Source organism: Arabidopsis thaliana, chromosome 5 (genome assembly GCF_000001735.4).
Source record: "Arabidopsis thaliana chromosome 5, partial sequence".
Taxonomy (NCBI): domain Eukaryota; kingdom Viridiplantae; phylum Streptophyta; class Magnoliopsida; order Brassicales; family Brassicaceae; genus Arabidopsis; species Arabidopsis thaliana.
In genome coordinates, this window is record NC_003076.8 from 20,023,442 (window position 1) to 20,036,840 (window position 13,399).

Here is a 13,399-nt window from a genome sequence, read left to right on the forward strand (position 1 = left end):
AAGAAAAGCTCTTTGCGCAACAAAATAACAGAAAACACAGAGACAAGTGAGAGAAACTACTAGAGAGAAGAATGTCAAGCTTTCTTGGTTCTACGTTAATGGAGGTTTCGAGTTTCTGTTGATTTCTTTTCAACCTCAAGTAAACTTCAAATCTCCTCCGTCTACTTCTGTATCTCTTCTTCTTCCTCCAAAAACCCTGAATTTCGCTCCCTCTGACCACCGTACTGACTTTACCGGCTCCATTCGGTGATCTACGGAGGTGATAGCTAGCTATGGCCACTCGGGGAAACACCAATTCAATGCAGGTCTGTCTCTTAGCTCTATCTTTGCATTGTTGCTTATCTTCTTGTTCGTTAGTCTGCGCGAAGATGTCACTGAGAGTTCGAGTGCTCGCGGATCATAACTAGTAATGTATTGATCTTTCTTGGTTCAATTGCGAATCAATTCACTAGTGATGGTGTTTTTAGAGGATCTCAAAGATGGGATTCACTGGATTTGCGTTTTGTTGGTAGTGTAGGAGAGGAGATAACTGATACTATTTGATAAAATCTTTGAGATTCATGAGTTTATTTCCAATTGGATCTTTACATGTATTCAGAAACCACAAGAAAATGATTATACTTGCCATTGTTACTATTGTTGTTCAGAGAGTGAAGGTTTATCGTTTGAATGAAGATGGTCAATGGGATGATAAAGGAACTGGACACATTACTATGGATTATATGGAGGTTTGTTCTCATTCCTGGATCCCTCCTGCGGGCCAGCACTGCGCATTCTGGAAAATTACTTGTAGCTAAATGGAAACGCTAAAACATGCAGCGATCGGAAGTATTCAATCTTTATGTAATTGATGAAGATGATAATGCGACATTGCTTGCACACCGCATCAGCATTGATAATATCTACAAGCAGCAAGACGGTAACCTTTGTGTGTTATGGTTTTATTAACTATTATGTCTTCGGTCCACGGTTTGTTTACATAAGTGGTGTCAATGTACAGACTCAATTATCTCATGGATTGACCCACAACACTCAGCACAATTGGCTTTGAGCTTTCAAGAGACTGCAGGATGCACGATCGTATGGTGAGTGACAAAAAATATCTTCCATTCTACGGATCATTCTACTGACTACAAAAATGGTGCTTCATCCTATGCAGGAATCAAATATCCAGTATGCAACGGATTCTACATTTCGATTCTCTGAACAGTAAGAGATTTTTCCTGATCAAATATATAGTATTTGTCAAACTTTCATATCAGTCTGATATTCTGCTTTTTCATTTTCTTATTATATATATATGGTCTGTTCAATGTGTCATAGGACTGACCGACTGAGTTTGAGGTTTGCATATATTAGTTCATAGAGTTTTCAGATTTCTGTGGCCAATTGCTCATTTCCATCTGTGAACAGTTGGACTTTAGAATATCTGAAAAGAAATAATTTGTTTTAGAACTTTTATGAAGATGAAACTTTTGATCTACTAGCATTTTTTCTATTATAGTAGTCATGATTGTTGTATTTGAATATAATCATATAATGACTGTACCTTTTTGTTTTAGGACTTTCATGGTGATTAAACCTTTTGATCGCTTTCCAAGTATTGTTTTCTATGTAACGGTCACAAATTTTGTATTTGACAACATAATCATCTTTGCTTGAACAGGCGAAGCGTTTCACAATGTGATCAGTGAGTTGAAGGAGCTTCCTGATGTCAACATTTCTAATCTTCCCCTAATACTCAAGGTTCAAAGATAATAATGATCTTGTGATTTCTCTGCTCGTGGTTAGCTTAGAGCTCCGTTGTGTTGATAATTGCAACTTACCAGCCTTAACTGTAATATCTATCGTAAGGGTTCGACTATAAGTTTATATTTTTCTCTTGATTGCTTTTGGATGCCTACTTTTTTATTACTCTCATTGTCTTTTCATCGTCCAGAGTGCTACCGATTTTTCAAAGTTTCTTTTCATAGTTTGTATCTCCCAGAACTGCGATTGTTTGTTCTCATCTTTATTTACGCTCTCAATGCATTTACGTGAATACGTAGAAATTTTCTTGTGTTAAACGGTGCCCTTTATTGTCCTGATTTTTCATTATAGGTCTCTATTTTGTCGAGGACTTAATGTATTTGTTTCACTCTTCCCTGCAGGTTGTTGCTGACTATGGCAACACAGATCAGATGCGATTAACCGAACTTATGCTGAAGAATGTAAGTATTAAGTGCATTCCAAAGTTCTAATGTTTCTTTTTGTAAGAAATAATTGAGTTTTCATTCTTTCTCTCTCTCTGTGAAAACTTTTACCAAGCACACCCTCCTTAACCTACTTTTTTCACACTTACAGCAGGGTGCTTTCTTTCAGAAATTGATCGATGTATTTGATGACTGTGAGAATCGGAAAGATATTGATGGCCTTCATATGATGTTCAATATTGTCAAAGAAATCAGTTAGTAATTACATCTCAACATCATTTTTTCTTACCTAAGCTTCTGGATTTTATGTAATGAGCAGCATTTCTTGTTTTTACTGCAGTTTCGGTCAACAATTATCAGATCCTGGAGATTATCTTAGGGGATCAACTGTTCATGAAAATTTTCGGGTGCCTTGAGTGTAAGCTTCAAGACTCTGGTAGAATGTTGATCATTATAAGTTTCAGTGACGACGAAGGGCATGACCAGTAGGATGTAGCTGTTTTGTATCTAGGGATAGTGTGAGCGTTTAATTATCTCATGTGGACTTGTACTGAGAACTTCTCACCTGTGGAGAGTAAAAAATTTACGTGCATTTGGAACCGCAAATATTATAGGCCAATGTATGCATTTTGTTTCTTGCCCTATTCGTAATCTTTGATGCTAAAGAATGCTGTGTGTTTTGTTTTTCCACACAGATGATCCCGATGTTCCCCAATCTAAAGATCACCGGACTTCTCTGAGAAAGAATGTTGTTTTTGTGGAGGTAATATAATGTTCTCGTATGTTCATGATTCCATGTACTTATGGACCAGTTAGCACAAACTGAGCTTAGGGAACACATTATTTCAATAAGAATTACTGGTGACACATTCTGTAGGATATTTGTAGAAAAAGTTCTAACTTGAAAACATTGTTATTAAAACCCCACAATTGTTTGCAGGATATACCAATTAAGAATCCCCTGGTTCTGTCGAAGATACACCAAACATACAGAATTGATTTTCTGAAGGTTCAATCCCATGAACTCTCCTGAAAACATTTTACTGATTTATTTTTCTGTGGTTTTTGGTCTCACCTTTTCCTCAAATCTTTGCAGGATGTTGTTTTGACGGATGTACTAGATGTTGCTACATCCGCATTCCTAGATTCAGTAATCAATGCAAACAAAGCTACTGTAAGTCATCCAAATAAACAATCTCAAACTTAACGCATTGAATGCAACATTTATGCATCCCATATGTTGCTTTATTAATGACTATGTTCTGCAGGTTCTTACACTACTGAAGGATGACATCCAAGAGTCATTTGCAAGGTTACGGTCACCTTCTACATCTGACGAATCAAGGAATAATTTGGTATTTCCGCTTCATGAGGCATCCATCATTTTCTTGAGATTATGGTCTTTTTGTAATTCATGGAGTAATGTATGGAAATGGTTATTTTAGTTGAAATCCATGTAGACGTTCTTTGATTTTGGGCAGGGTCCTGTCATTTAGGTTCTTAGATGAAAGAGTTCCAAACATTTGTGTCTGCACGCGTATTCAGATATTGAGGCATTGGTCATAGTCAAAATTCATTGAAGGGATTGCAGTTTAATTCAGGCATTTGGTTGAAGAAACTAGAGCTAATCTTGTATAGACGCATACAATATATCTTTGCCAAAACCATAGTGTTTCCTGGGTGAGTTAGACTGATGTGTTTTTAATTCTTCAAAAAATAGGTGTACTTCTTGCTCGAATTTTGTAGTTTATGCACGAAAGAGAAGAATGTATCAGTCTTGAGGTACTTACTTTTCAGAAACTAATTCTATTGTTAGTACTGAGAAATAGTCTTTTGAAATGGATATGTAGCAGCTATTGAATTATCATTTGTGGATTATCAATTCAGTGCAGTTGAGAATGTTGTCAATTTCTGTATCTTACGTGGGGTGCTTGTCTATTTACTTATCGTGTAGGGAACTTATCAGAGTCGGTCTTTTTGACATCATTGCAGAAGTCTTGATGAGTTCAGATAAGAAACTCGTATTAATGGGGTATATTATATTACCTTTAGCCACTTATATATGATAGATTGGTCGTCAATTTTTTGTTATTATTGTCTTATGCCCTCAGTACATGATACTCACTATAATTATTGTTTGATGGATGCAGGGCAAAAATCCTTAGTGTTTTGTTGGCTCAAGATTCCATCCGCTTATGCTCTTATGTTGTTCGACCAGAAACTTACCTCCTTGGTCTCTTGGTATATTTTCTTTAGCTATTGTTCTCTTTTGGATTGTTTGTCTTTTCAGCTACGAGGCCGTTCCTGTTTCTTTCTATATTAGAATGGAGTGATAATTGGTTTTCGTGATGTGCAATAGGTTAAGGGAATGATGGAAGATTTTGGTGATGAGATGGAATCGCTGTTTGTGGACATTATTCAAAATGTATTGGGATGTGGTGGAGCTCAGGTCTCTGATAAGAAGACGAATATGGTATTTTCCCCTTTTTATATGTACCATTGTAAGAAAATGTCATAGTCAAATAAGGTCTGATGGTTATAGTTGCACGTAACAATTAGCAGAAGAAAAATAATAAAAAATGTTTCTCACAGAGTAAGTTTTTCTTGCCTTGTATTGATAGTTCTTCGATACATATCTGCTAGAATGGTTGGTATAAGATCCGTAATTCTTCTTTTTATTGAACTACAATACATCTTGATTTCTATTAAGAGTTCTTTGATAAATTTTTCAATTTCGCAGCAAAGGATCATTTGGGATATTTTCTGTGAGAAGCATCTACCTGAATTAGTTGATTTCATAATGGCCTCATGTCCTGAAAGACCTGGCGATACATCTGAAGGTGCATTCGTAAGAGTTGGCAGCCATCGTGGAACAAAGCCGGGAATCCTATTGCGCATTTGTGAATTGCTGTGCTCTTGCGTTCAGCTGGATCCATCCAGGACAAAGTAACCTTTATGATGATTATCACATTATTTCTGTTTTAGTGTATCACTACAGTAGCCATCTAATATTCTTGTGCATTTACTTCTCTTGTCTGCTACGTGCAGTTTTCTCCATAACAGTGTGATAGAAAAGGTTTTGCTTCTCACTCGAAGAAAGGAAAAAACCCTAGTGGCTGCAGCTGTTCGATTTGTCCGCACTCTCCTCTCTGTCCATGTAAGTAAAGTAGTCTTCGATCAGCATTTTTTCTTATAGGCTCATCTGTGCATTCTCTCTTGAGAATGAATTAGACAATTGATTCTATAATGGCTAGAAAATGTTCTCGGATGACAATAAGTCTTTAGGTAAGTTATGCAATTTCTAAAATATTGTTCTATTTCAGAATGATAATGTCCAGAGTTACATTGTTGAGAACAACACGCTGAAACCGATTATCGAAGTTTTTGTTGCTAATCGTCATCGGGACAACCTGATGACTGCTGCTGTGTTGGAGCTTCTTGAGCACATACGCAAGGTTCCTATTATTTCATCCTTTTCTTCACTGTTTCTTTGGGGTGTTCCTCTGTACATAATACATATTACTGTTTTGTGTGCAGGAATATGCAGTGTTGGTCAAATACGTAGGTGATACATTTTGGGACCAGCTAGCTCCATTTGAGAACCTGCGTTCCATCAAGGATTTGAAAACGAAATATGAGAAGGTATCATTCTTCGATCTAACTTCTACTTTGAAAAGTTTTCCTAAACTATTCTTTGTTTAACAATGTGTCAATGTTGTCTTAGGGACCAAAGAGCACCACTGATGATGAATCTGATATGAGACAAGATGGGCGTGCTCTGGATGAAAAAAAGCCAGCTTCTGCTTCCAGTACACAGATGGAAGAAGCTGATCCCCATAATTCCAATGCCACAGCTGCAAGTTCTGCTTCTAGCACACAGATGGAAGATGCTGAGCCCTATAATCCTGATGTCACAGCTGCAAGTTCTACTTGTAGCACACAGATGGAAGTAGCTGAGCCCTATAATCCTGGTGTCACCGCTGCAAGTTCTACTTCTAGCACACAGATGGAAGAAGCTGATCCCTATAATCCTGATGTCACAGCTGCAAGTTCTACTTCTATCACACCGATGGAAGTAGCTGAGCCCTATAATCCTGATGTCACAGCTGCAAGTTCTACTTCTATCACACCGATGGAAGTAGCTGAGCCCTATAATCCTGGTGTCACAGCTGCAAGTTCTGTTTCTCCGAGGTATTTGTTTCTGGTTTCTCTCGATAGAAATTCATTAGAAGCAACAAATATAGTTAATAGATTTGCTTTCTGTTTTCTATTAATCATATAGCAAGAGGTCTGGAGGTTTGGTTGATTATGAGGATGACGAAGATGAGCTAGAGAAGAGTAAAAGACAGAAGCTCAGTTCAACAAGTGAAGGAAATAAGAACACCCCAGAACAAGGTGGTGAAGCTAAGGAACCTGGAGAACTCTAAGGAGCTAATGACGATAGCAATAGTTTAGATGAAGAAATTGACAGCAAGCAGATGTAAAGAGATGTTGAGATTAACATTCTTGACAATAGATAGGATTTTTGAAGAATAGAAGAAACTGTGTATAGAGGGTTAAAATGATGCTTTTGAAGACAACTCGATGATCCGTGTAAATGACTATGCAATTGCATTTTGTAAATGAATCTTGTGTGAAAATGAAATTACAATTTCTTAAAGAGAGACTTGGAGGATTTCATCATACACCCGAGGATTTAAGATAATTTCAGGCAGGTGTTTCTGTGTATATATATCAGATTTTTTTGAAACAGGTAATGGGTTGTTTTTGTTTGTAGATGTCTTGATAATTTCCGTTTCTCTTGATGTCCACATTTACCATTTACCTCTAATTGATATCATCAACTCAAGCGTTTTTACAAACACCAAAAAGCGCCTATTTGCATCATACAGTATAATTAAATAATTCAAAGTTCAAACGATGAAATTTCACACATATTCATATTATTTAATTCAATTTGATATATCTTCATAGAGAAACAATTTGTAATTTTAGGAAAAAAAGGAAATAAAAAAGGAGTGAAGGACTTGAGAGAAAATAAGAAAAGAGTTTGTGAATAATCTTTTGTCTTTCTCTTTCGTCTTCCTCGCTCTAACGCCGCCTTCTCACACTCTCAAATTGGCTCATCCATTCCAAGCACGCTCCTTCGATCTTCCTCTTGGTACGCTCGTTTCTAATTGTAAGTTTTCTTCAACTCCTATTCCAACGTTTGTGTAGATCTTGTATTCGAGCAATTAGATCGATAAACCCTAGTTTCTCCGTGGATATTCTAGCAACTTCCCCTAGATTTCTCCGTATATAATCGTAAGGATTTAGAAATCGAATTATATTGTGATGTTTAGTTAACGAAAACCCAGTTTATTGAATCGTCTCCATCAAGTAGAATCCCTAATCTTAGATCCCCTGCTTAGGGTTTCGAAATTTGTCTATTTTGTTCAGCTTTATACTGATTCTATTTGTCCAATTTTGAAGATTTGATTCTAAGTCTCTAGTATATTCTTTGTTATGCAATGCAGAAACATGTCTAATTCAAAGGACGAGAAATCACAAGATGCAGCTGATAGAATCAAGGCTGCAACACTCACTGCTGCTAAAGGTCTAAGCCGTACACAAGCGGAGAGAGCAGCGGCTGCAGCAGCGAGAAACGTTAACGCTTATGGCCAGAAAGAAGAAGGTCCGAGTAGATGGCAGGAGAAAAGAGAATTAAAGAGGCAGATGTATTTGATGAGTACTGAGAAAGCTGTCAGGCTTGGTGAAAGGAAAGATAAAACAATGTCAGCTTCAGCCGTGGGAAGCAGTGCTTCGGCGGCTTCACAGTGTCAGAAATGTTTCCAAGCTGGGCATTGGACTTATGAGTGTAAGAATGAAAGGGTTTATATCTCGAGGCCTTCGAGAACTCAGCAGCTTAAGAATCCTAAACTGAGAACGAAGCCTTCTGTTGATGATCTTGATGGTAGTGATGATGATGATGAAGAAGAAAGGCCTGATGCAACTAATGGGAAAGCAGAAGTTGAGAAGCGATCTAAGAAGAGTAAGCGAAAGCATAGGTCAAAGTCTGATTCTGAAAGTGATAGTGAAGCCTCTGTGTTTGAAACAGATAGTGATGGCTCATCTGGAGAGAGTAGTTCAGAATACAGTTCATCGTCGGACTCAGAGGACGAAAGGAGGAGGAGAAGAAAGGCCAAGAAGAGCAAGAAGAAGCAAAAGCAGAGGAAAGAAAGGCGAAGAAGGTACAGCTCTTCTTCATCGGAGTCATCTGAGTCAGAATCAGCTTCGGACTCAGATTCTGATGAAGATAGAAGCAGAAGAAAGAAGAAGAGCAAGAGGCACAGCAACAAGCGTCGTTGAATTGGTTTTAGGAAATCGATAAGTGGATGAAAATTTTCATGCCTTAGAATCATTTTAAGCTTCTTAAAGGAAACTCACTGCTATGTTACTTCTTTTTCTTCAAGTTCGATTTTTTCTTTTTGTCAGCCATTTATGGCTTTATGTTGTAACAAACTGATAAATCTTTAGAATCTCCTCAAGTTTTCATAGCTCAATAGCTCCTTGGAGAATGTTGTAAACCTAAACGAAATACCTTTGTGTTGTTATGATAGAGAGATTTTAGTGACTGTTGGTTATAGCATGCATATATTCGAAGGATGGAGGAGGTTTTTTGGCATTCAATGGAAATTATCTATGTACTAGATACTCTGTAACAAAAAAATAATAACCACATCAATCCAATACTAATTGGAAAGTAATCAGTTCAAACAAAATTAAAATCATCCCCTGAAACATACAAATATGTGTAATAAAGTCAAGGGCTTCTTTTGTAAATATCCGTAATTTATCTTCCAGAAATAGTTGCATTAATTATCTCTGTGACTCTGTCCCCAGTCTCCTTCCTCACAGACTGATCCCTCTCTCTCCCAAAGTTGCATTAAGTTTTAAACTAGTACAAAGTCTAAGCTTGGAGCTTCCACTTTGTGTTCTCCTTGAAAAGTTTTTACCTTTTTTCAATCTCTGTTGTTGATACACCTGTAAAGCTCATATTGCACACAAAGTGTTCGATAAAATGCCTAGCCGAAACAAAAATTGCATATAACTGGTTTGTTTCTCACTCTCTATCCCTCAACTTCTTGAATTTTTTTTCGTAGGAATTCTCTAGAGGTGTTATTTAGGAACATAACGGTTTAATCGTCTCCATTTCGTTGGTACTTTAATCATAACAGTTTTGGTTTTGTGATCTTCATTTATAGCTTCTGAGAAAACAAGTGAAAGTATGTTACGGAACATGATGATGCCTTGGAACAGTAGCGATCACAATGTAGTTGGAATGTTAACAAGGCATTTCGCCACAAAACCAAAACCCAAGATGAAACCGATTGAGCTGAACACACCACCGGAGCAAACTCAGACGATAACCCGAGTGATCTTTGATATTTTGAAGGATCATGGACCTCTAACCATTGCTGAAACTTGGGATCGTGTCAAGGTATAGACTTTTTACATTACCATATGCATTTTTCATTTCTTTTGTTAGAGGTTTTAGATTGACTTTGACAAGTAGAATGATTGTTTCTCAAATCTGTTCCAAAGGTAGAGAGAGTGATATCTCAAAATCGATTTTGATATAATACTCTTCTTCTACATTACTAGATGGTTTCACTTTCTTTGTTAGAGGTTTTGGACCTGAAATTTTATAACTATAGGTAGAGAATGTTAAGGTTCATAGACACTGTCTCAAAACCAATTGGTGATGTGTTAAGTAACGATAACTCTTAGAGAAGTGGAATCGTTGTTGGTTAGCTTTCAAACAGAGATTATGCAAGTATCATCACCATTGATAGTCAGCACAAAACTGTAGTTTTCAATTTGATAATAATTGGTATAAATGTTTTTGAACAGGAAGTGGGATTAAGAGGGCTGACGAGCAAGCGTCACATGAAGATAATACTAAGGTGGATGAGAGAGAGACAGAAGCTGAAGCTGATATGTAACCATGTTGGTCCTCACAAGCAATTCTTGTACACTACTTGGTTCACTAAACACAACCCTTCTTCTAAATTCCCCAAGTTACCACCGGAAAATCTCACAGGAAAATCCTCTGGCCACCCTCCTAAACTTCCCTGAGCCGACTCTGTTAAGTTTTAAGGCTTTGTTTCTTGAATCTTCCTCTTACAGTTATTAATGATCACCTTAGTAAAATCAATAGCACATATATGTAGCCTGCATCTGAAGATTCCTTGTCTAGATTCTCGTGACAATTGAATATGAAAAGACATGAGATGAAAGTTGATGTTGTTACAGTTGAAGAATGTGTAAATGATACAACTGCATACCAGTTGGTTAACTTTATGTATATAATCGAAATTTCACCTGATTCTGTTGTCATATTAAAAAGACATGATGATACACTCCTGGAAGTGGATCTATACTCCAAGGACTCACTTTGTTGGTTTTGAATTGGAAATGATGTAGTTGATAGTGAATAATGGATTGATCTTAATCAAAGCGGTGGAAAGACGATGAATGGGGATGGCGACGAGATCGAGTGGATGCAGCGGAATGAAAGGGGAACGAATTGTACTTCCAAGAGTGATGAAAGACTCTTAGACTACGAGCTTGGATCCAACTTAGATATTACACACTAAGAAGAAAACAAGTTGAAAAGATACTACACACTTTTCAGATCAAACAAGTGAAAGAGAAAGTTTTTGATTAAAATGTTTGATGATTACAAATGAGAACTACAATGAGTTTATATAGGAGAGGAGGAAGAAGGGGAAGAGGTGAGAGAAGAAAGACATGCAAGAGCATGCACAAGTACACACTCATGCAAAGAGTTTTGGAAATAACAAAAACAATAAATGCAAAGTTTGAAGAGAAAATAGAAAATGGGCCACGGCATTGTGAGTGGGCCTTGGACCACGAATTGAGCTGATAAAGGGAGGCTTGAAAGTGTTCCTTAGGCCTCATTAAAAACCTTGTCAAGAAAACCCATTGGGACAAAACTTGATAAGGGAAAAAGAATGCATAAGCAACACTTAACCCTTTACCGAGCCTCTTGAGCCGTGATCACTATGAAGGAGGATTGAGTCACGTCTTCTTGATTCTTCTTTAGCTCCTTGAGTAGTCCATTGATAGCTTGGTTGAACTTCTTAGATTTTGATCTTGTTAGAGGACCCGCCAGAACGATTAATGCTTCCTCCGGTACAAGCTGCTTCTCGTCTTTTTGTGGTTCAAGTGGTTTGGTTGCCTTGGTCATGTTCTCATCGCATGAGTTTGGACTTGAAACTACAAATACAAAACATAGAAACAGAAGACAAATATTATCATTAAACCAAACTGATGAAGCAGAGAACCAGTTTGATTTCGATCAATTTCCCTCATACATATATGTATGGAAAACTGATCGAGGTCAAACCAGACCCTTTCATTCATTACATTGCTAAAACATATCTGTAACCAAAATTAGCAGAATCAATACATACATATAATAAAGAAGTAACTAGAAGTTAGTTTGAAAACTGCAGAGAAATTATCTTCAAAGTGCTGAAATAGTGTTTGCAAAGTCTTTGAAACAATCAGAGAATCGTAGATTATCTCCATCCAAACATCTCTGAAAATAAGAAAACGGAGTTAGATCCACCGAGACTTGATCATCAACAACAGCGTTCAAAATACTTGCACTAATCTCCTGATGAGTAGTGTTGTCCGAAAACCAATCATTTAGCGCGCTCTCAAAAGGCGTGTCGAAGCCAATGTCTTGATCGTAATCCAGGTTCATTTCAGGTAAAGCAGCGTTGTTATCCATAACACAAAAAGTTTCACAAATCGAGCGAATCTGATCTTGTTCTTCAGTGATCTCATTGAAATTTTCAGGTGAATTATCAGGGACGCAACAAATTGCAGAAGTACTCGACTGAATATTTAGGGTTTGATTTGGCTCTTGAGTAATCTCGTTGAGATTTTCTGGGATGCAACAAATTGGAGAAGCGGACTGAAGAATTAGGGTTTGATCATGAGTTTCGTGGTCTGAAACAAAATCGCACTTGTCGTTGTTCTTCAGGTCCTCGCGATCATTAACGAAAGCTTGATTACAGGCTAAAGCTTCATCCGCACGCAATTCCTTGAGATTCCTCAACAGCGTCCGCATAGAGTCGATCGCTTCACTAATCTCTTGAGGATTCTCCGATCTGGCAAGGCTCTCGTCGTTCCACCAAAAACCTAACCCTAGATTATTGCGAGTCAAACAGATACCAACGTCCTCCCTCGTCTCTTTGTTATCCTTCGGAACAGGACGTTGTCCGGAGAGAAAAGCAGAGACAACGGCATCAACAGAGGAGTGACCGAAAGAGTAGAAGGATACGTTGGATTCAGAAGAAGGAGGAGTCGCTAAGATAGCGATCTGTGCGTCTGAGAGAAGACAAAGCTGAGAGGCTTTGCTATAGAGACCTTCACGGCGTTTGGTGCAGGTAACCCTAAGGGAATCTCTCTTCTGTATCGTCTCAATCGCAATCTTCCTCTTCGTGCCACCTTTTTTCACCATTCTGATTGATTTTTCTCAATTTTGTTGAGTGTGGAGAAAGATAATTGAAAAGTGAAGGCTTCTTCTATCTCTCAGTCTCATATATATAAGGGAAATATCGAAACCCCATATCAATATCATCCACCTAAACCGATTAAACCACATGGACCGTAATCTTGTATGGGCTAAGCCCAACTATCCACCAGAATCCTTTTTTAGTGCAGTCTTATTTATTTTTATTTTGATAATTTTTAGTTATTGTATTATGATTCAGATTTATTTGGAGATATTTTTATTTTTCAAAAAATATTATTTTGCTAGATTCTACAAAAAAAATTTTGTCAGATTATTATGAGAGAGACAAACAAATATATAGCTGGTTCTTCACATTATCGTGTTCATTCTTTCTGGTTCTTCACTCCTTAAAATGTGGCTATGGAGTTGACAAAGGTGACCTGGTAGCAGAAGAAAACTTTGTTAAAGACCTACTGAAAAACAATAGTCCATCAAATAAAACTAACAAAAAAGCCTATCAGCTATCCTAAACACACAAAACTCAAAATATCAATACCAAGAAGAAACAATTGTAATTGGTGACTATAGAACAAACCTTGAGAGAGGGTCATCAACATATAATCACTGACTGATTTCATTGGAGCTTAACCTTGACAGTGTTTCAAAAACACCTAGC

At 37.4% G+C, this 13,399-nt stretch overlaps 4 protein-coding genes across 6 annotated transcripts; 3 read left to right on the top strand and 1 right to left on the bottom strand.

The window, feature by feature from the left end:
* AT5G49390 (serine/threonine-protein phosphatase 4 regulatory subunit-like protein) lies at positions 1–6,946 on the top strand (the record flags this gene model as incomplete). 2 transcript variants are annotated; one of them, NM_001344841.1, is made up of 23 exons in its annotated part: positions 1–305; positions 648–728; positions 820–919; positions 1,001–1,085; positions 1,160–1,209; positions 1,667–1,746; positions 2,151–2,210; positions 2,344–2,446; positions 2,533–2,610; positions 2,888–2,955; positions 3,133–3,201; positions 3,289–3,366; positions 3,461–3,547; positions 3,913–3,974; positions 4,147–4,224; positions 4,343–4,433; positions 4,552–4,665; positions 4,933–5,138; positions 5,241–5,349; positions 5,516–5,647; positions 5,730–5,834; positions 5,917–6,383; positions 6,475–6,946. In NM_001344841.1, the coding sequence occupies exons 1-23, from the start codon at positions 273–275 to the stop codon at positions 6,617–6,619; spliced, it is 2,481 nt and encodes an 826-aa protein (NP_001318767.1). In that variant the 5' UTR covers positions 1–272. The 2 variants fall into 2 exon arrangements, with proteins under 2 accessions (NP_001318767.1, NP_001331637.1); NM_001344842.1 differs by lacking the exons at positions 3,913–3,974; positions 4,147–4,224; positions 4,343–4,433; ... (5 more) ...; positions 5,917–6,383; positions 6,475–6,946 and having other exon boundaries at positions 8–305; positions 3,461–3,637.
* A 264-nt stretch (positions 6,947–7,210) lies between these two features.
* AT5G49400 (zinc knuckle (CCHC-type) family protein) lies at positions 7,211–8,842 on the top strand. Its single transcript, NM_124317.4, has 2 exons — positions 7,211–7,371; positions 7,709–8,842. Exon 2 carries the CDS (start codon positions 7,713–7,715, stop codon positions 8,538–8,540), a length of 828 nt encoding a protein of 275 aa, NP_199751.2. The 5' UTR covers positions 7,211–7,371; positions 7,709–7,712; the 3' UTR covers positions 8,541–8,842.
* Positions 8,843–8,845: 3 nt separating this feature from the next.
* AT5G49410 (thiamine-phosphate synthase) lies at positions 8,846–10,579 on the top strand. 2 transcript variants are annotated; one of them, NM_124318.3, is made up of 3 exons: positions 8,846–9,285; positions 9,437–9,672; positions 10,086–10,579. In NM_124318.3, the coding sequence occupies exons 2-3, from the start codon at positions 9,460–9,462 to the stop codon at positions 10,308–10,310; spliced, it is 438 nt and encodes a 145-aa protein (NP_199752.1). In that variant the 5' UTR covers positions 8,846–9,285; positions 9,437–9,459; the 3' UTR covers positions 10,311–10,579. The 2 variants fall into 2 exon arrangements, with proteins under 2 accessions (NP_199752.1, NP_001032044.1); NM_001036967.1 differs by having other exon boundaries at positions 9,046–9,672; positions 10,086–10,485.
* Positions 10,580–11,230: 651 nt separating this feature from the next.
* Positions 11,231–12,764, bottom strand: AT5G49420 (MADS-box transcription factor family protein). The gene is made up of 2 exons (NM_124319.4): positions 11,672–12,764; positions 11,231–11,474 (listed from the first exon to the last, which is right to left on the bottom strand). Exon 1 carries the CDS (start codon positions 12,727–12,729, stop codon positions 11,725–11,727), a length of 1,005 nt encoding a protein of 334 aa, NP_199753.3. The 5' UTR covers positions 12,730–12,764; the 3' UTR covers positions 11,231–11,474; positions 11,672–11,724.
* Between the last annotated feature and the right edge of the window lie 635 nt (positions 12,765–13,399).